Source organism: Lissotriton helveticus, chromosome 1_1, assembly GCF_964261635.1.
Source record: "Lissotriton helveticus chromosome 1_1, aLisHel1.1, whole genome shotgun sequence".
In the NCBI taxonomy this organism is placed as follows: Eukaryota; Metazoa; Chordata; class Amphibia; order Caudata; family Salamandridae; genus Lissotriton; species Lissotriton helveticus.
The window spans coordinates 1150889235-1150912707 of NC_136057.1; the positions used below are offsets into that span (position 1 = coordinate 1150889235).

The 23473-nt window shown below is 41.6% G+C and overlaps 1 protein-coding gene across 2 annotated transcripts in view; it reads left to right on the forward strand.

Annotated features, from left to right (window-relative positions):
- Nucleotides 1-23473, forward strand: part of MOV10L1 (Mov10 like RNA helicase 1) — a 1293514-nt gene that overhangs the window by 590356 nt on the left and 679685 nt on the right. For both annotated transcript variants that reach the window (XM_078678939.1, XM_078678944.1), the window contains 2 exons: nt 17637-17821; nt 19806-19952. In XM_078678939.1, coding sequence (XP_078535065.1) covers nt 17637-17821; nt 19806-19952 — 332 coding nt within the window. The remainder of the gene's footprint in view (nt 1-17636; nt 17822-19805; nt 19953-23473) is intronic.

A 23473-nucleotide genomic window follows, 5' to 3' on the forward strand; every position in this document is an offset into this window, starting at 1 on the left:
GAGCACGCCAACCGTGGTTCACCCCACTACTGGAATTCTCTCTGGTTCCACACCAAAATCTGTCTCTGACACCATCCATGCTAACGCAGAACCATGGAAACATCAGGCATCCAGATCCAAGTCAACTGAATCTGGCGATCTGGCTCCTGAAGTCTTAGAGTTTGGTTACCTTAACCTGCCACCAGACTGTTTGAATATCATTAAAGAAGCCAGAAGACCTACTACTAGAGCTTGTTATGCGGCTAAATGGAAAAGATTTCCCATTTACTGCAATAATAATCACATTGATCCTTTAGATGCTTCCATCCAAAATATTATATGTTACCTTCTCCATTTACAAAGATGTAATCTAGCTTATTCATCAATACGTTTACATCTGGCAGCTATTGCTGCATATCTACAAAACAGACAACATATGTCATTGTTTAGAGTATCAGCAAAAATAACTTTTATGGAAGGACTAAAAAGAATTATTCCTCCAAGGCTACCACCCTCTCCAGAGTGGAACCTAAACATTGTTCTTACCAGGCTCATGGGACCCCCTTTTGAGCCTTTACACAAATGTAAACTACAATTTCTCACATGGCAAACTGCTTTCCTTGTTGCTATAACCTCTCTTAGAAGAGTAAGTGAGATTCAAGCTTTCACTATACAAGAACCATTCTTACAATTACACCATAACAAAGTGGTTCTAAGAACTAATCCTAAAGTCCTCCCTAAAGTAATTACTCCTTTTCATTTAAACCAATCTGTTGAGTTACCAGTGTTTTTTTAAAACCCAGACTCAGTAACAGAAAGAGCTTAACACACACTAAATGTCAAAATAGCTCTTCTCTATTACATAGAGAGGAACAAGCCCTTTTGTAAGACAAAGCAACTATGTGTAGCCTTCGCTCCACCACATAAAAGCAATCTCATTTCCAAATCAAGAATTGCAAGGTGAATTGATTGTTAAATGTATACAAATATGCTATCACAAAGCAAAACGCACATTAACAGTTCCTCCTAGAGCGCACTCCACATGCAAACTAGGAGCCTCCATGGCTTTCTTAGGAAACTTTCCTTTAGAAGACATCTGCAAGGTAGCAACATGCTCTACAACACATACATTTACTAAACACTATTGTGTTGATGTGCAAGCAAAGCAGCAAGCTGCAGTACGCCAAGCTGTCCTTAAAACTCTCTTTCAAACTACTGCAACAGATACAGGTGACCACCGCTAGGGGAGACACTGCTGCACAATCGATGCTAAGTGTACAATCTTTAGCTCGTATGCTTTGAACGGAAAATGCTACTTACCAGTATGCATCTGTTCTTGGCATGTAGAGCTGCAGAGTTGTACACGCCCTCCCGCCTCCCCGCGACTTGTATCTGTTCCAGTTTTTACCTTAATTGGATATACACGCATGGACATCTCTTCTTTCTTTCTACTAACTCCATCATTTCCCATCATGGCGAAAAACAGTCTAAGGATAGAGCCGATGCCCATGCGCACTATCGTCCAAGGGAGGAGTCACCTATCTCGTGACTGCAAAGACTTCTTCCAAGACGACAACAACATGCAATCATCCGAGCCCAACACCAGGTGGCGATCTAATGCTAAGTGTACAACTCTGCAGCTCTACATGCCAAGAACAGATGCATACTGGTAAGTGCAATTTTCCTTTCTTTTAATTCAAATCGTTTTTATTGAGGGTACACAAAAGTACAACAGTACAGTACCCTAAAAGAAGAAAAGGTGACAGTAATAAATATAGTGCTAATCCTGATAACACGACACATGACAATAATGATACTAATATTATTCATGAATGATAATAGTTGAAGTAAAATTATAAGTATAATTATGATGACAAAATATTAAGTAGGTAGTAATAACAATGACATTAATAAAATATTATCTTAACATAACAAAATCTGGTGGTCACAAAAAATGTAAGAGCAAACACAGTGACGTCAAAATATCACAACTAAAGTATAAAGAATACTGAGAGGCGACCTCAATAAGGAAAAGCCGGATTTCCATCAACTGCCCAAATGGCCAGTGTCATCATCTGGATATCCCACGAACACCTCTCACAATGATCACAAAAGGAGGTGTGAAACAGGCTATAAAACCATGACCCTCGTGATCATGAAATATTACAAATAGGGTATGTTGATGGAAAAAGAAAGATTGTGCAGTGCATAGTGAGTGAACATTAAAAAGAATGTGGTAGAGAAAATTCCCTTTATTCTGATATCCCTTCCAATCCTAATAAAAATGTGTCAAAAAGCGGCTTTCAACAAATAGGCCGCTTATCAAAAGTTGGTCGACTAGTTTCAGCCTGTCGGGCCTTGCCCCTAGGCTTTCTTCAGGACCTAGATTATTAAATCAGCTACTGCATACTAATAATGTGCAATGGTGCATATTCATATACCAAAAATACCTCCATACCAGCAGAGTGATCTTCACACCTGTAAAAAAGAGGAGACATGAAAAAGGTTGTGAAGTGCGCGTCTCATTGCTCTTACATACAACGTCATCTCTATTTCAGGTTGACTGTCTTTTAAAACAGAAGACAAATAACGACAACAAAGTGGTACACTCAGCTGATTTGTATCTGGTATATGCAAAAACAACAGTTGATGGACAGAATACAGAACAATGTCATACATTCACCCCCGTACGGAGATCTTGGCCTAAATCCATCGTTTTTTTGCACTCCACACCACCCCAGTTCAGACATTGCCATATGCAAATCAGCCTTTACCCTGTGCCTCATGGGAACAGTCCAGCCCGAACTGCCAAGCCATGTCTTTCCTGGACCGGAATCAGGCATCCTTGGACCGGTCTGGCTATCAGCCGTCTTCAGCCAGGATAGCTTGAATCCAGTGGTGTGGAGAGCATGGGACTCACGTCTGAGCATACCCATCCCACTCGGGGTGACAAATGCAAAAATAACAGTTGTTGGACAGAATGCAGAACAATGTCATACATTCACCCCAGTACAGAGATCTGGGCCTAAATCCATCGTTTTTTTGCACTCCACACCACCCCAGTTCAGACATGGCCATATGCAAATCAGCCTCGACCCTGTGCCTCATGTGAACAGTCCAGCCCGAACTGCCAAGCCATGACATTGTTCTGCATTCTGTCCATCAACTGTTGTTTTTGCATTTGTCACCCCGAGTGGGATGGGTATGCTCAGACGTGAGTCCCATGCTCTCCACACCACTGGAGTCAAGCTATCCTGGCTGAAGACGGCTGATAGCCAGAAACCGGTCTTAGGATTCTTGATTCCGGTCCAGGAAAGACATGGCTTGGCAGTTCGGGCTGGACTGTTCAGGTGGATCTTCTCTCAATCAAATGTGATTTTAGAAGAGTTTATCTCATTTTCCCATGACGTCTCGCATTTCCTATGTGACTTTTGTGAGTTGGGAGAGAGGAGTTTATATATTCTGGAGACGGTGTGCCCAGCTTTTACGAGTTGAGTAAGCTTACCAACTATCGAAGGATCAGAGGGTGTGATGGAGCGTAGTGAAATGAGCGATTTGAGTTTTAGAAATTTATAAACATCCATAGGTTTAAGCCCGCATCGGATCTGTAGGTCGGAGAAGGGTAAAGACAATGATCCTGTGAATAGATTTTTGACTAGATTTACCCCGTTCCTAGATCAGTGATCCCAGTAGTGACCTGCCCTCTACCTTAAGACTCGGATTTGACGCCGGCGAAGATGGCGGCGTGAGCTCTCACCTCCTCCCATGCCACAGCCTATAATAGTATTTTTTGTGCACATTTTCAAAGCGACGAATGTCTACTGCCTAGTATAGGTGGCGGAACATAAGGTGCACCCGCGGCTCCCGTTTCCGAGAGAAATACCTGCGATCCAGGTTTCCTCAAGTGGCAGCCGATGTGACCCTGATCTCTACGCTTACACCGGAGCTGATCCACGTGGGCGGCGACAGGGGACAAAGACCTCCTGTCTCTGCGATGATCAAAGGGAAGACACCAAACTGTACAGTATGCCGGTGAAGTAAATTCCACGAAGGCGGTTTTGCTCGGTATCATCCTAATCATTGGGACAATATCCTGGTATGTTGCGCACGCTCGCGCCTAAAATGGCGGACATGGCGGACATCCCCGATGCTTCACAACGATCGCGCTGCATAGACCACTAACTCTGAGCATTTTCCCCTTGATAAGGCAAGCGGTTTAACACGCTTTGAGCCCTGCTGCAGTGACATTTAATGCGCTTTTCAGGAGGATGCGCTCCACTATCACTGATTTAGAATAGATGTGAGAGTTCATTTGTAAGGATACTCGACTACTCTCTGCCCTTTCCTGGTTCTCATTAGGTCATAAAAGGAGGTATAAATGTTAAGTGTCTATGCCTTCAAATCAAGTCTGCACATCAGATAAGGATTAATGCAAGATTACAACTATCTATGCACCTGCACATTGCTTTGAACAGCCCCTGGAGCCCATAGTCTGTCACACAGCTGTTGAATATGATCCTGATAGGGTCTCAGTGCTTGTGAGCGGTGTTGTGACCACGGCGACATACTTTACTTTATAATCTCTGCATAATTGTTTTCATGATGCCTGTCTCTAAAATGGCCACTGCCTAAGATTGCCTATCGCCAGCATTCGCTCTGCCTGACCTTAAGATGACCGCAGGTATACATAATGGAAGCTCCTAACACTTCTGTTTCCGCACCTGCTATCACCTATCACCCTAACAGCAAGTGACCACTAAGAATCCAGTGTCATATCCTCTACGAGTCCTACAGATCCCCTACTAGATCCATGTAAGAGGGGGAATTTATTCCCAACACCCGACTATTTGGAAATATAGCTTAGTTCCTGCAACCTTCAAACCACAAACCACATAAGCACTTCGATCATCACTTACGTGCGACATGGGGGAAAAGGAAGCCAAGAACATTAAGAGACTTAAGGCAGACCCTCCGAATCCTGACTCGCCTATTAAAGGAAAAAGAGACATTAACGTAACAATGGATACAATACTGAATAAGTTGGCAGAGGTCCACGATCTGAAACGGAAAATAGAATAAACCACCTGGAAGACACGGAGGCTAAAGTAAATCCCTCAAACAACTGTCTACCACAACGGACTCTCTGAACAGAAGAATGTCTGAACTTGAAGACAGAAACCGAGGAGGTAATCTACGTATTTTGGGAATTCCTGAAAGATCAGAGGATTCCTCTGGCTCGTGCATCTCCTTCCTGGAATCGTGGTTCACTCAAGCAACTAACCTGTCCTTCAGCAATCCTTTGGAATTTGATTGGGCCCACAGAGTCCGGATGTATGACGGTACAACGCGTACCGTTACAACGCGTACCTTTACGATGCAGGTTTAACAACGCAAGTCGTTACAACGACTTGCGTTGGGGGGCGCTGGATAGTGAATAGTTTAATTTACTATTCCAACTCCAGTCCCCGTGGATAGTAGGGAAGGTGTTGGATAGTAAATTAAACTATCCCCTATCCTAGAGCGCCCTCCAGCGAAAGTCGTTGTAACGACTTTCGTTGTAAAGCCTGCGTTGTAACGGTTCTGTTGTAAAGGATGTTTCCCACAGAGTCCCTTCACGAATTACGCCAAATCAAATGGGTCCAAGACCAATTGTATGTAAACCTCTCCGTTACCAACATGTAATAACAATCCTATTCTTTGGAAAACCAACAAGATCTTTATCTCCCAGGACTACAGTAAAGAGACGGTAGATGTCAGGAAAGGTTTCCTTGCTCTCAGGCCTAAGCTACATTCTTTGAACTACCAATTTGGGTTTGCAGGCCCAGCAAGATTACGTGTGACGATTCAGGGGTCACCTCAAGTCTTTACGGACCCTCTGCAACTGAAAAGGCTTCTCCATGGTCCAGATGATTCCACAATGGACACTGCAACACCAGGGTCATCCAGTAAGGAACCTGAATGCCTTTCCAAGTGCTTCCCTTACTTAATCTAAAAAAATGTTTAACATAGATTATATCATTGATCATTTGCAGCAGCTGCGTGACGCAAATCGTTAAAGGTTCAAAAAAAGAGGATATGTTTCCACAGGTGTACCTGTTTAGTTTGATCTTACGCAATATTTCCTTATGAAGTTCACAGTATACATGTTCAACTCATTGGTGAATCAACCCTAACTCCTGGCTATCAGCTCACTAATGGCTAATAGCCTCTACTAGCTCGCTTCTAGCCTATCCCCAGTCTATTACTAAGTCCTAACTTTTAGGAAATGTTCTTAGTAAACACTTAAGGCCTTGCATCTTGTTAATATTCATATGACGCACAAAAGGGTCAGTCTCAGGAATTAGCGTAAAAACGACCCTACACTAGGTACATGGTACCGCTTGTAACATAAACTGAACTATTGTTTAGTACTTAAATCTAGCTATAGTTATGAAGTCAAAGTTCGCTGTTCTTGAATAGTTTCGATTCCATATGTTTAAAATGACTTCGTTAGCTGTCATGGGAGGGGAGCTATTTTCCCCTTGTCACCATGTCTACTGATTACTTTCTGGGTTAGGCGTGAGGGATTGGGGAGAGGGTGGGTTGGGATGGGATCTTGATTGTGTTTTCTTGTTTTTTCTTTCCATTTATGATTTACTGCTTGATTTTATCCTTGGGTGATTGCTCTTCGGGCTCTAGTAACAGGCTTCAATTCGGGATTCGAACTCTGTGCGTTGGTTCAAGAGGTTTTACCTACACACATGGTAGCCTGGTACACAGTACTCCATTCACGACCCATAACGATATCGATATCACATACTGTATGGACATAACAACTTCCTGTCAACACTATTCTCTCCTGGTACCATGGCACACAAAAGCAATAGTCGTAAAGTTGTCTCACTAAACGTAAAAGGCATTAACCATCCGATCAAAAGGAGGTAGATACTTGATTACCTTTATAAACAAAAAGGAGACATTATTTTACTCCAAGAGACGAAAATCGACTCAACACAATTCAATGCTCTTAGGAACAAATCATATAGCGATGTTGTGGGCTCTGACGCACTAGGGGAAAAGTATGGGGTATTGACTTTAATATCAAAGAAATCTAATATTGACATACTAAATAGTACTGCAGACACTAAGGGGAGATGGATCTTCACAAAACTATCAAAAGACAATAAGGAATTTTATGTCACTAACGTATATGCCCCTAACAAGGACGACCCGAATTTCTGGAAGGAGTTGTGTGAACATTTCTGTACGATCCCGGATAATGCAATGCATATAATGGCCGGTGATTTTAACTTACCAATGGGCCCGACGCTAGATAGGGATTCCCGCTGTCCTTTCCGCCCCAACACCTCTCACAAAGCCCTCCACAATCTTTGTTCACGTTTTAATTTGATAGATTCATGGAGATTACAAAACCCCACAGATAAAGACTACACTTTCTTCTCGATACCCCACAACACCTACTCACGTATAGATTATATACTCATGTCTAGGAATGCCTCCAGCAGTATCGGGGAAACCTTGATTGAACCAAAAGAGATCTCAGATCATTCCTGTATCACGTTGTCACTAGCCATGTTGAATAATGTCAAGAGAACGAATCTCTGGAGACTTAACAATGCAGTTTTAGGGAAAGGCATCCATAGGTAGACCACAGAGAAGGCAATACAGGATTACCTTATGTCCAAAACCCATGTTTTCATTTATTTTCTGCACAGAAATATTTATAGCTTTCAGTTACTAATGTGCCGTCTCTCCTTTGCACATTTTTCACGTTATTCTTTTAAAGTACCCATGTGAATAATGTTCACACTATTAGTCATTTTCTTTTATTAATAACCCATTTATGAATAGATTTGATCAAGCAAGATTATTTCGCAAACATCATGCTCCATCAGCTGTATGGCTGGAACACTTTCTCTGACAAGATACTTAGAAACCCTGTGTAATTACCTGGTTACTGGACTTTGTCTGATTATTGGATTCTTGCATTAATAAACTGGCGACAAGCATTTGTTCGGATGCTAGTGAAGAGAGCTTTGACCACAAGTTGGAAGTTGGGGTTTGTGTACACTTCGACATAGAGTTGGATGTTGATGTGAGACGCTGCTGTTTTGTTTGCCTTTTTATTTGTTTGTTTGTTTCCTCCACATATTGAGGTGTGATTTAGTGTTTACTTAGGCGTAGCTGTGCAGAATGTAACTGCAAATAATACAAAATTGTCTTGGGTGGAAAAGTGGGTCCAGGTTTTTTGGGGGGGGGAAAGGGGCTTTTTTTAAATTGCTGCAAAAGCAAGCCTAATTTCAACAAAGTGTGTGAAGTATATAAGGAGAGTAATAAATAAATACTTGAATTTGTGGAGCGCGGCTAATCAGCTTTTACAATATTTAGGCCCTGTCCACTGGCAAAGGAAGATTACGTGATTTTTCCAGACGCAGAGACTTGAAATAGGATCCCCAGCTCCAAAGTCTGAAGCTCTAGTCGTTATGCCACATTTTCTTAAGGGAGAGTAATGGTTTTGATTCTGAAGTGGAATGTGGTGAGGTAAATTTGCAAATTGTTGCAGATTCCAGTATACCCCTGTAGATGAGGTGTTGGTAGAAGGGAAAATCATTTGCATGTTTTTTTGATTCAGGAGCTTACATTTATTTCTAGGACATTGTTTAAAGACAATTATTCAAGATTTTTATTTTACTTAATATTAAGTTGTATGCATATGTAAAAGAGCTGATAAAATCAGTAGGCTACTTCAATGGTCTGCTTGAATTCAAAGGGAGGTATGCAAGTAGTACAATTTGTATCATCTAAAGGTGATAGCATTTTGAGTTGGTTCCACTAAAAGAAATGGGTCTCATGTTAAATCCCAATAGTGAGCCGCCTATAGCGTTAAAGGATTTAAAAAGAAAGGTGCAATCTTTTGATCAAAAGTGTGGTAAACAGTTTATTTTTACAAAGTATTCACAATGCATTTCCTGAAGTGTTTCAGGGGAAATTATTTGTTTTTTTTAAAGGAATATGTACACCGCATTTGTCTGCTTAAGGGTGCCAGCCAGTCTACAGCAAAGTCAGAGGTGTTCCTTTTGGAATAAGGTAGGAAATGCATTCGGAGTTACAAAGGTTAGAGAGAGAAGAGCTAATTGAGAAAGTAGAGTGTACGGAATGGTTGGACCAGAGGTAGCAGCAAGGAAGTCCAGTGAGAGATGAGATTGTGTGAATCTCAGGGAGTTGAATAAGTGTGTGATAGTAGACCGATTTACCATTCCCAACATTAATGAGATGTTAAGTTGTTTGGTGGAGCAAATTTTTTATAACCACCGATCTCGCGTTCATGTGCCACCAGATTGGATTTAAGGAGAGGTCAAAAATGCTTTTAGCATTTTTCACTCCCATTGGAATGTTCAGGTTTGTTAGAATGTAATTTGGATTGCTCAGCGGTTTCAATTTTTCAAAGAGCTATGGAAAGAGTTTTGAAACAAACAGCTGGTGTTAAAGTATACCAGGGTGATACTTAAATGGTTGGTAGTAGTGAACGGGAACATATTGAGAGAGTGAAGGAAGTTCTCAAAGGACTTAGTGAGGTGAACTTTACAGTAAAGGATAAGAAATGCAGTTTGGAGAGAATTCATTGGAATCATTAGGACATGGACCTGACATTTGACCTAAACAGATTTGCTTAGCACTACAATTGCATTAGTATAATAATTAGGACTCCTGGTTTTATGGGATTTTTTTAATATATATATTTCCATCTGTATCCATATTTATTTTTTGCTAATTTTATGTGCATTTACCCATATTTATTTTGGTTTCTGAGGAGATATATAGCGGAAATTAGTATATTTCCACATTTATTTACCCGATAAATATGCACTCGTGCGTGAATGATTGCCAGGTTTCAATGCTGTGAACATCCGTACAAGATAAATCAATGCACTTATATGAAAATATGCAGATTTCAATATCAATCTTCAGCATATCTACTGCTGTTTAAATCCTCTTTACTCAAATTACCTTCTTTTTTACCCCCCTTGCCTATTATCCAACATAGCTATTGTCCTAGCAGTCATGGAAGACAATATTTAGAATTACTCAAAAAGCAACCCAATTTCCGTTTCTATCCACATTTAAAAATAAATACAGACAAGAAAACCAATGTTTTCGGTCTTATTTATCTGTAAAATCAGTAAAAACAGGAAACGGGGAGCCTTAATAATAATCAAAAGAAGGCCCGAGAACGGGATGGAGGGGGGAGTAAAGAAGGCACCAAAACATGTCGTACCTGCAGAAGGAAAGCCTCATTCAAGAAAATAGTGCTCACAGTGCAAATAACACACACCGTGAAACAACTGAGGTAAAGGGGCAAGTCGCCATGGGAGCTGACAAATGAAGATGAGGCGGTACTAAGGAGGATTTAGGACGGACAATGACGCATGTCAATGGCAAATATGGGCGGAGAGTGGGCTTGGTTTCTATTCCCTACTCTTCTACAATAAGTCTTGCAGAGCAGCGCATGTGCGCTGACTCTAGGCTCGACCTAACCAATCAAAACTCACAGAAATAGATTTTTAATAAAAAAGTAGTGGAAACAGTTTCCAGTAGGATGTCAAAATGGGTAGTTGCCATTTAGAAGTTTAGGCATGCGGTTAAGTTTATACTTTGTGTCACTAATTATACAGCTGATGCATCGTCACGTTCTGTATCTGAGAAATGGAAGCCTTTTAGGAAGGAAGTGTGGGGGAAGAAGACACAATTGTTTGATGTTGAAGGTAGCACCATTATGGATGGTGATTAAAGAAAAGGAGTAAAGCATCACATGCTCTTACAAAAGATTCTTAAATGTATAGAGAAAGGGTGGGAAAAGGATTAGGGAATTAAAGAATGTAAGAAATTTAGGGGTGTAAGGGATAAATCGGCTAAAAAAATGTGGGTCTGCCGAGTGGAGGCACCAGGTTGGTTTCATCCAGTGTTTCAGAGACGCTTTGAACAAGGCATGTCTAAGATAAAGAAGTGATTGAGAGTTTCTTATTGGTGGCCAGTGATGGATCTTAGTGTAAAGAGAGTAGTGAAACATTGTATGCAATGATCCCCATGTGATACAATCTGGAAGCCAAATGTACAGCCCGTGGTGGTTAGAGAGTTGCCTAAGACTTCTTGGAGTAACATTGTTGGTCCAATTGAAGGTCGGGTAGGCAGATATTTATTGTGGTCATTTTGGATATGTATTCCAGATTGCCGCATGGGATCTATATTGGCAGCATTGAAACAAAGCATGTGATTGAGTGTATGAGAGAGCTCTTCAGTAAGCTAGGTTTGCCTAACACCGTGTTGATAGATAATGGTATGCAATTAAAATTCGGAAAGATGGAAGGGTTTCTTAACAAGAATGGGATAAAACGTAAAAAGCGTGTGATGTAATTGCATTGTTGAACGGCTTAACAAGGTGATTAGAGACTATCTGGATGGCCAAGGTCGGTAGGAGATGGGTGATTGTTTACAGACTGATTCTACACTCTGTTACCAAGGAGACACCTTTTCGTTTGTTCAGTAAAAGAGAGGCAAATGTGCTTGTTTCACCATGTTGGGTGAATGGAAGTATAGAAGTATGATTGTTACTGATATCACATAAAGGAAGGCTCAATGGCGAAATAAGTAGCAAGAAAAACATGGTTTGATATGAAGAAGGGTGTCAAAAAGACAGTTGTGGAGGTTGGTGATGAGGTTAGGATTTTAAAAAAAACGGCATGAGAAAACAGGAGTTAAAATTTACAGAACCCATCAAGGTGACCAAATTGTTCAATAATGTTGTAAGAATGGAAGACTCATGGGTGTAGAATTCTAATAGAATCATTGTAAGTGTGGTGAAGGTGTTAATGGTATAGTGAGAGGTGTTAATGGTATAGTGAGAAGTGGTGAAAGTGCTGAAGTGGTGAAGAGGAATTTGAACAAGTTGTCAAAGTATACAGGAGTAATCTGAGATGATGATTTCTAAAATCCCTGAGTAACATTTATTGGTGAAATTCTTGTTCAGCTCTGTGCCAGATTTCTATGATTATGTCTCAGCTTGCATATTCTTAGGGTATGATCACTATTCTATATAGACTTTATTAATGTCTGTTATGGTATAGAATATGCCAGATTTAACTTGCTTGCTATATATTGTGTATCCTTAATGTGTGATCAATATTGTATATATTTTTTTATTTCTCTTTGTGGCATTTTTGATCTTGTTCATGTACAAAGGGAGGTGTGTGTTAAGTTGTAGCTGACAACCTGCCTATGAATAGAATATTTGGATCGTCAGGACTACGCATTGATTCTGGTGGTTGGGGGGAGCTGGGAGACAATTGGAAGGTAGTGACACTTTCTCTAACAAAATACTAAAAAACCCTGTCTAATTACCTAATTCCTGGACTTTGTCTGAATCTTGGATTCTTGCATTACTACAATATACTCTCTTCCTTAGTGTCTTAGTAGACTTCTGATTTATCCACGATTGGTCAACACATATTGCAGAAACATCAAATTTGTAAAGGCTGGCTGAAATCCAACTAGATGCAGAAGAAAAAAGGTAGTAGTGTCAAAAACATTGGTGTATTCAGATGAATGATGCCACAACTCAAGCTGACATCTTGAAACAAGGGAATGTTCTTGAATTGCTGGGTCGGTTATTGTTAGTGATATATTACAGAACTGTATTTTTCCCCTCGTTGGATGACTTCTTTAAATAGCTTCACAAAGCACCTTTCTCAGCAGTGTCATCTGAGTGCCCCTGGGCCTTTGTCAAACTCTGACTCATGCCATGATATTAACAAGTGTTGCATAGCGATGGCCCATGGAAAGTTGTGCCAAAAGATACAGAAGGAAAAAAGAGCTACTAAGTTATTAATAGTATTATTTGGACATTGTGCATTTTGCCAGAACATTTCTTGCGGTTGGTCTCCTGGCTTGTAATCGCTAAGCCACAATATCAGAGTTAGAACTAAGTCTTGTAACCGCTAGACTGCAATGGCAGGATAAAGATTTGGGGCCTTATTGTCAAAGGTAAACCTACATGCTGAGTTGCCTTGACATGTAGAGTCTCATCTATATCCATGCCAAAATGTCCTCCAGGATAATATTTACCTATTCCAGGTGGAAGTCTCTACTTAGTAGTATGATTTACTTCCTGAAGCTTCCTATGGCAGAACCTCTATCAACACAGCTTTATGTTGGGTTTTCTATTATATGTATATGCCTGTTGGGGAATCTTTCCACCTCACTCATGGAGGTCTCTGCCATCCATGGTGGAGAATGCCAAATGGAAGGGAGTAGGGGTAGGACATACACATGACCCAGATCCCAAACACCTGACACTTATTATCCCTGCAAAATAAACCCTTACCCCTTTCACTGCTAAACTTGCAGATGTCACACAACACCTGCAACATTTATGATGTAGCTAGCCCCACTGAAAAGAAGGGGAGTATCAATGAGAAGAAGACACATTGTATACTTACCTTTGTAGTTAATCTTTGCAATGAAATACATAGTTTGCAACTGTACACCCTCAGAGGAGTGCAGAAGGCAGCCATGGCATGAGTTGGCAGACTACGTCAGTGCTTTGATGGACATGCACCATGAAGAACCTCAAGAAAATATGGCAAGGCCAGTTGAGGCTGTGAAGGAGAAGTTCTCAAGAATTCAGGTGGCAAATGTCTTTCAAGAGGATGCCCTAGATTCCATCTCAGTCACATTCCCCTCTAGTCACATCCTTCTCTAGGAGCATATCTTCACCACCACGCATCCCTTTCCTCCTGTATAGCCTGCATGTTCCAAGAAACCACAATGTATGGATAGGTACGTACTCAACCACTACCTGTCGTTGTATCACCCTTCGTGCCACTCATTCCTCTTTTCACCCATCACAGATAGGCAGAAAGCACACACGTCCCTCATACAGAGCCTCTTACAACCTCCCCCTTCCAGACAGTAAACTGTTCAAATGTTTATTAGCATACTATCTTTCCTAGGAACTGTCCCCGTGTCTAATGTTTTCCAGCTGTAAATTCAAATGTCGCTAGGCAATAAACTGATGCAACTGAATAGTGCTGTATCCCAATACCTGTCACGTGCATTGTGATTAGCATGCCTATGAGATGTCTGCAGTGTCTCAAATGAAGATACAGTGGCCAAATAGTTGAGGTCAGGCATTCATTTGACCAATGCAGCCTTTACCTGAGTTGACCCCCTGATTCCAGTCTGCAACCAACTCAAGAATCACATCACTTGAGAAGCGGTATCGAGCAATGACTGCCAACGATGCGGATCCTTTTCTTGCAATTTTGCTCTCCCCAAGTAATTGTTCTGCAAAATGTGAGGCAATGCAAGAAAGATATTCACATATATGGTGAAACAAACATTTTTGTCTGTGCCTCGCTTTCTTATCTGGGCAGGCTGTTGGTTACTGGTTGATATTCTAGTGAGTTTCACCTTTTGGTGGGTATGGTCTAATCCTGACTGTTCACTAACCCACCCCCATCTGAAATCACACCTCCCCTCTCTCCACTATCACAACCCCATAATAACAGGTGTGTTGCATGTGTTTTAAGCATTGCTGGCAGATGTGGTTTATATAACTTGAAGCTACAATTTGCTATGTTTATTTTCTAATATTGTATGCAATAAGTAAAACATATACAATTTAATCAAATATATTTTCAGACACAAAATTTATTTTCACATTTTTTCTTATGTGATGCAAGTCTTATTCCTTTACTCCGTTGATTTCTATGTGGATGCATTTCTTTACCAATGAATGGTCATATTTGGTGTTTAGGTTACTCCAAGGCTTGGAAGGAGTAGATTTGAGTCTATTTTGTCAATACGCCTACTGTATTCGATACAAGTGTAACATTTTAAAGTTTGACAGTATACGTTTTTTATATTGGATAAAATGCAATCAAACAGTGCTCAATGATCTGAATGAAAAATACATTAAAATACCAAAATAAGTTCAGTTGTATAAAAGGGTAAGAAAAAAGAGGGTTGGATACATGGAAGGTTCATGTGAAATATAGTCTGATAATATACATAGTAGAAATAGCAATACATCCAAAGTGATGTGTATTATGAGAAATGTATACTGTCAGAAGTGGAGAGTCAAAGAGGTTGAAGAACATATTGTGTGCTAAGCGGGTGGGAGCAAAGAATGTTTTTTCATATTTGTCAAGAAAATCGGTGACTAGGGTCCACATGTCTTTTTGCTCTAAAACGAATGATATAGGATGCACGTAGGAAGTGTCTGGTCTGTGATTATGACTTACTACGTACTACCATGTTTTAAATGGCAATTGGGTAGAATCTTTCCAGTCTCTTGTTATTTGCTAAAAAGCAACTGCTATATTCCCACGTTTAATGAAACATTTGCCTGATCATAAGATACGCTTCCTGAGAATATTTTAGAAGTCGAGTACATTTGAATGAAAGATGGAATTAATCCGATTCCAAATTTGTTAGAAAGTAGTAGAAACAGAAGGTCATGTGAAAAGTAAATGTTTTAATTCAGCATGTGGTTCTGATCCTGTCCACCAAGTGTCTGGAATATCCGGTTTTATTTTGCGCAAAGATACAGGGGAGGAGAAGAGTCTATTCTATATGTAAAAGAGCGTTTGCTGTTTAGGAGGATTTTCGTCCAAATCTGTTTTGATGAAATCGGCCAAATAGTGGCTAGATCGTGTTCCCATGATAATTCTGTATCTGTTTTAATTCTATCAGTGGGAACAGTTTAAAATTGTGAATACATGGTGGAGGCCTTTGGGTTTTAGCATAGGAGGTCAACAAAATTAGTTTTGTGGCACCAACGTGGGTGAAATGCTAGAGTTGAAGTAGGTATAGCCGTTGAAATTGATAGGATGAAGTTGAAATTTATTTCGAAAGGAGTATACAAGTCAAAAACTGTTTGGGCTTGCGCAAAAGAGATACAGGAATCTTGATTTAACAATTGATTGACACATATTAACCCCTTTTTCCACCGGGTTTTCCTATAACTAGGTTTATTCTTTAGTTGTATAAAGTTATTGTACCAAATAGTGGAGTGAAGAAAAGTATGTAGGTCTTTGGAAGTGTATATTATGGGTTCTAGTACCTTGCAGGTGTTTTTAAAAATTTGAATGGAGAGCTTTTTTGGTTTGCATGTGAATGTCAGGTATTCTTGGAATGAAACGGGTAACTTGAAGTTGGGCTCCAGATCAAACAGTGGATAATAGTTTGAAGAGGGTGAGATCCAGTGTGCGGATTGTTTAAATACAGACGCTTTGTGATAATCTGAGAAATCAGGATAATTCACTCGACTCTCCGCTTTGGAACGCTTTAGTTTGGCAAGGGCATACAGGGTTGTTTTTTTCCCCAAAGAAAAGGAATATTTAATGGAATGTTGGAGATGATATAAAGAATGATGGGTACTAAGATCATCTTAATAGAATCAGCACGGCCCATCAATGAAGGAGTAATGAGTGCCATTGACTTGTTAGTGAGGTTATCTTATGTATACAGTTTTCTATATCGCTGGAGATGGAAGTTTAAAGGGATTGGGTAAATTGGAGACCAAGATATTTAATTTGTTGCGATTTCCACTCCAAGGAAACAAAATAGTGTTTCAAAGTGAATTTGTTTAGGAGTAATATTTCACGTTTCTTGTTGTTTAATTTTTATAGCTCGACACAAGGGCATAAGATATGACTTCAGGTGAAAAAGCAGGAATCGAAGATTGAGGTCTTGATATAAATAATAAAATACCTTCAGCATACACAGCCAATTGAACCTGCTCAGTATTTTGGTACAGGCATGCTGGTCCCCCATGGCGATAGTCTGTGGGGTTTTACTGCCAATCAAACACCCAAAAGTTGATTCGAAGAGTGCTTGCAAATAGTCTAGGCAGTGGCAATCGCTTGGTGTAGCAGTCCAACCCATTGTTTTGTCTTTGTGTGCTGCGCCTCATGGAAACAGTCTATCCTGGAAATTGGCCATCTCACCCCTCCACCCCCTGCAGACCACTACTCTTTTAGTTGAAAAAATTGTGATTTGCACCCCCTTGGACTCACTGACTAAGGTCTGCCCCTGTTTAAGGTGTCCATTATTCATTTCTGTCCGTCACCTAGACTCGAATATTATGTAACTGCCGAAGACTCAGATCTGTAAAATTTTCAGAATGCTGCTCCATAAAACTTGTTGGATTTGAGTACTTGTGACCATATCACCCATTCCCTAGCCTCCTTGCATGCTCTCTTCAGTGTGCCAGCTCTGCCTTCCTAGCATCTATGCAGTGCGGCATCACAGAACCTCTCCTGTTTTGAAATTGTTGTTACACATATTGGCTGTCTCAAAGGGTAGCCTACATAGTAATTAGTTTTTCTTTACGGGTCCCAAAAGCCTTGCAAAAATAACTTTTAAAGTTAGGTCGTCCCTCGAAAACCTGGGTTTCTCCATTTTATTACATTATTTTAGTTCATTTTATGCCGCATCATGACGCTTCCGGACACATGACAAATTAGGTACAAATAAATATTCATTCATTTTATGAATAACAGCATTTCTTTACGGATTACATTTTCCTAATTAAATATCATTTCTGCCTTTATGAACATGTTAATTCTCTATCTGTATACTTATTTTCCCTGTTGCAGGCTCTAACACGAGAACTATCCTGGGAAAACCTAATAGTAAGGAATTTTTCAATCCTGCACTAAATGAACTGCAGAAGCTGGCGGTGAGAAGAATACTTAGTGGCGAATGTCGTCCAATCCCTTACATTCTATTTGGACCCCCAGGTACTGGGAAAACAGTGACAATTATCGAAGCTATTTTGCAGGTAACTTGAATAATTGAGCAACCGCTAAAAGGCGAACGTAGAGTACAGATTTATGATTGACTTTAAAATATGTCTATTTGTGATTTCAATCCCTTTACCCTGCTCAAGAGTCCAATCCATCTGTGATGTAGCTATATTTTAAATGTTTCCCTACCTAGATTTTTTGATCTATAGTAGTTGGCGCAGATGCATGCTGGTGTCAAGACACCTATGTGGAATGATGGTGATTTGTGACATCTAAGTGTGTCACAAATACCTATAAAGTTGTAATGATTATGGATGTTGTCCTGTGGAATATTTGTTTACATTTTGTAAACGGCACAGCTTTAATTTTGGTTAAATGCCTTCTTTTTATTACACTGTTCTAATTGTAAGGTGCATTGATATTGTACTGGTAAAAATGTAATTTATCTACATTTCTTCAAATGATATAGTCTTTCAATGTTTTTTTGCTTTCTCTTTGAGATTACACTTTTCTTATCAAGTCTCATTTAATGAACCTCCACGTTATGTCTAATAATTAATTTACTGCCACAGAGTGGTATGCCTGATTTGCAAAATGAAAACAAAAAAGAACCTTATGTGCGTATTTTCCACGTACTACCTCGTTAGAATGACCAAGATCAATTAGTTTACCATCATATTTTATTCAATTAAAATTATATACAGGAATCATTCATTTAAACAACGTACTTAGTCACTGTAAACAAAACATACACAGAATAGCAGTACAAAGGTTATATAATTGACAAACCATTGACATGAGTGTTAAAAACACCCTTTTGTGGTATCAATACCGTAAAGTCACTGACTATTGGAAATATATTTGGGAATTAACTCTGGGTTCCTACTTTGTGGTAGTGATGATACAGTAATCTTTTTTTAAATGATAACCCATATGTACTTCAGTATCTCTGTGGTAAATGTCTGAAAAATGTAGGGAAGCTCAATCATTTCCTTTCAGTCTTTTGTGTTGGCTTTTTGTGGTTATTATTTGCCTTTTTCCCCTTAGTGGTAGCTTTGACGTGCTTCGACTCCCATCTAGGCATGCTTGTTATTTTTAGCTTTCACGTATTTCTATCATGGCCACCTCAAAATATGTGACCTGCAATGGGAGGATACTTGGGCAAAATATATGGCTCATGTTGGTACGGTGTTGATATTTATATCACGATTTTCATACCTGAAGAGCCACTGAAATGCTTTCCGGACTAGTACTATTCTTCTCTTATTGCACCAAGTTTTAGTGATTAGGTCATCCATGCATTATGGTTATTGGGGGGATTATTATGCAGTTGTTGGGCGATTTATAAAATTTCCAATCCATATACATCATGCTATTCCTTTTGTATTTGTGAACGATGCATACCGTCATTGACGTCAGCACACATGCAGCACCTGCAGTTGTCATGCTGTTTGTTACCTAGGAGTCATATAATCTGAGGAAAGGTTCCCCTTTCATCAACTATAACCTTCATATTATCATATAGGTGATATGTGTGGAGGGTTGTATGCCTTAGTGGCTGAGACATTCAAGAAAAAAAGGAATTAATAATCTTTTTGTTATGCACATAATTATAGTTCTTGTAACATGGTTAGATGCATACTTGTCATCCGTTGCAAAAAATCCAATTACACTAGTTTTTGGGGGAATCCTTAATGTTATATGTATGTTATAACTTTGTCATTAGTTGTCTTAGGTGAAGTGTAATGTCATCGCTGTGGTTAATCAATGTGCATAACATGCTTAATTGTGCATGTATTTGTCATGATGGTAAAGGCATGAGCTGTGTAAGATAGAGGATGTGACCTCTCCTATTACTACTAATAGGTGCCTTTTCAATACATGCATAAAATGAAACCAGTTTAGTCTGAAATGTTATTGTGATGTCTGTACTTAATTATGTGTATCTCGTACTATATTGGTGTGTTTCAATATTTTCTAAACTATGCATTTCATTATTCTATGCTTTTTCTCCTACAGATACACTATGCATTACCAGACAGCCGAATTTTGGTTTGTGCACCTTCAAACAGTGCTACCGACCTTGTGTGTGTACGGTTGCATGAAAGTAAAAAATTAGGTCCTGGAGCTATGGTGAGAGTCAATGCTTCCTGTCGAAATGAAGAGGTAATTTATTTAAGCTAATGCTTCACAATGAAATAACATTAATTGACATTGCAACTTAGCCTACTTTTTTCAGTCATTCATTATTTACGGATCCACCCATTCTTAGTGATTGGGAAAGTTCCCTCGTTGTTGCTGTAATTGGTGTAAATGCAAAAGAACATATAGTAAAGCTTCAATAAAATGTGCGGAGGACACTGAAAAGTCACCCATGCGTGTTTGAAGTCCTCTGCAGGTTAAGAATAAACAGACAGTAGGATTGTCATCATCTCTTAGGTATGCCTCCTAAGCCTAGTGTCCGGATCCACATAGCTGGTTTCCTCTACCTGCTCTTGGGAGGCATGCTGTCCTTGCAGGTGCACTGATATCCCTGCTTGCATAGCCTGCTTGCATAGCCATTAAAATTAAAAAATGCTAATGGATACCTCTAACCCCTGATTCCTTACGGTGTGAATATGGTAGGTGGCGAGGTGCAGCTCTGTGCTGACATCGTTCTGCTCCAGAAGTGACAAGGGGAGCACCATCTACGTGGTTCTCTTTGGTTTTTATGACTACAAATCTTATCAAGATTTACCAGTGTGCAAGGTAAAATGTCACCTCCTAACATAACAGGGTTAACACCGTTTGGCAAGGGAGTAGTCAGAAAATTGAAGTACCCCCTACTTTGAACCAAAGCTCTGATGGAACCAAGAAAGCAAAGCAAGTGAGTGCGAATATCCACAGAAGAGCTCTCTTGTCTCTTCAGTCCAAACATTTGTTTTCATCCTTCCATCTACCTGCTGATATCCACCATTTCACATTTAGATTGTCATCCATTCATTTTTTTCAGCCATCATCTAGCCTTTCACCATCCTTCTACCCTTTCACCCATCCATTCACCTTTTCACCCTTCCTCCCTTTTCCCAGCCATCCTTTCACCCATTCACCCACCTACACATTATTTCATCCGCCCACACATTCTTTCACCCATCTACCTTTTTACCCATCTAACTTTTTACCCATCCTTTTACCCACATATCCGTCCATCCATTCCTCCACCCACTCAGCCTTTCACCCATTCACCCACACATCATTTCACCCATACACACTCACCCATCCTTTCACTCATGCACACTTTTACCCATCCGCTCTTTCACTGATCCTTTCACTCACCCATGTATCCCTTCACCAATTTAGCCTTTCGCCCACTCATAAATCCTTTCACCCATCTACTTTCATCCATCCTTTCAGCCACGCATCCTTTCAGCCACGCATCCTTTCACCCACGCATCCTTTCACCCACGCATCCTTTCACCCACTCATCCGTTCACCATTTCACCCATTCTTCCACTCCCCGATGCATCCTTTCACTTACTAATGCATTCTTAGGAGAGCGACCCTTGACCCTGCTTCCAGGCAGGTCGCTCCCCATGCCGCGCAGCTCCACCTGTCTGCGCCCGTGCTCTGTACCCAGCTGCTGCTGACCTAATTTGTGGCCGTAAGTCTGCGTTTCTGCATCTGCGCTGTTAATGTGTAATTGGTTCTGTCATTACTACCGTATTTTGGTATTGTGTTGCACTGTGTTCGTTTTTTCCTTCTGCCTCATTATTTTTTTTGCCTTCTGTTCCCCTTCGCCGTTCCCCCCTCCCGTTTTTCCTGCTGCTGCGGCCTCCACCCCCCGCTCGCCCATTCGTCCGCTTCCCCCTCCCAGCTGCTCCTCCCTCCCACCTCCCCTTCTGATGGTTGCCGCGCGCAACTGCCACAACACCAGACACAGCTACGATGCCAGCACCCTCCTCGCACTCCACACCGGACAATCACGCACATGCTGCCTGGCCACCCCGAAGCGCACCCAAGGACCCTTCTCCTTCTGGAACTGCAGCTTCACCAGCATCCTGCCCGCTAACCCACCGACCAGAAAAGAACCCAACTACCTCAGATGCATTCTTCTCAACACCCGCTCCGTCCGCTTGCAAATATGCTGTCGAACTCTGGGACCTCCTCAACTCAGCCTCCCCAGACGTCACCTTTCTGACGGAGGCCTGGCTGAACACCTCCTTGGCACCTGACATCACCATGGCAATCCCGGAAGGCTACAAGATCACCTGCAGGGACAGCACCAACGGAGTAGGAGTAGGACTCTCCATCGTCCACTGAGTCTCGACCAACACCGACGACACCCTCAGCACCACCGAACACCTGCACTTACAGATGCACACCGATCCCAACAACATCCTCAGAGGAACCCTCGTCTACAGACCCCCCGAACCCCGACCACAGTTCAGCAACTCCATCGCCGACTTCGTCAGCACACACGCCCTCGCCTCCACGGACTACATCCTCCTCGGGGACCTGAACATCCACCTAGAGAACTACATCGACACCAACTCCACCACCCTGATCGCCAACCTCGCCAACCTCGAACTCAGACAACTCGTCACAACACCCACCGACACGGCCGGCAACACGCTTGACCCCATCTTCTCCGCGAGCCCCCACGTCTCCTTCAACCACGCCACCGAACTCCACTGGACTGACCATCGCTGCATCCACTTCAGCTTCCGGAAAACCACCACACGCCACCGCACCCAACAGATGCCGTGCCGCTGCTGGAGCAAAGTCACCGAAGACCAGCTAACCACCACCCTCGCCCAGAGCCCACCCGCTGACCCTGACACCTCCGCCCGCAACCTCAGTCAGTGGATCGCCGACTGCGCCAACACCCTGGCCCCGTTCAAGAAACCCTCCAACACTCACACCAGCAAGAAAGTCAGCTGGTTCACTGAAGACCTCCAGGCCTCCAAGCAAACCTGCCGAAAGCTGGAGAAGAACTGGCTCCGCGAACGAACACCGGACAGCTACGCAGCCCACAAGAACGCCACCCGCAGACACCACCACCACCTCATCAGATCCGCCAAAAGGGCCTCCTTCAAAGACCGCCTAGGCAACAACGCACACAGCAGTAAAGAGCTCTTCAACATTGTGAGGGATCGCTCCAACCCCAGCTCCAACACCAACGACATCTCACTTTCGCAATACCTATGCGACTCACTGGCCACTGTCTTCCACCGCAAGATTGCAGACATCCATGACATCTTCAACTCCACGACTGCCCAGACAACCATTGAGACCTCCGCCCCCACAACCACCATGCGCACCAACCGCCTGCTCTCCTTGACCAACATCAACGACAACGACACCATCAAGATCGTGAACACCATCCACTCTGGATCTCCGTCAGACCCATGCCCACACCACATCTTCAACAAAGCCAGCACCGCCATCGCACCCCATCTCTGGAAAGCTATCAATCTCCTTTGAGACAGCAACCTTCCCGGAGAGCTGGAAGCACGCTGAGATCAACGCCTTACTCAATAAACCCAAGGCGGACCCCAAGGAGTCAAAGAACTTCAGTCCCATCTCCCTGCTCCCGTTCCCGGCAAAGGTCATCGAGAAGACTGTCAACAAACAACTGACCCTCTACCTCAAGGAGAACAGCATCCTAGACCTGTCCCACTCTGGGTCCAGAGCAACCACAGCACCGA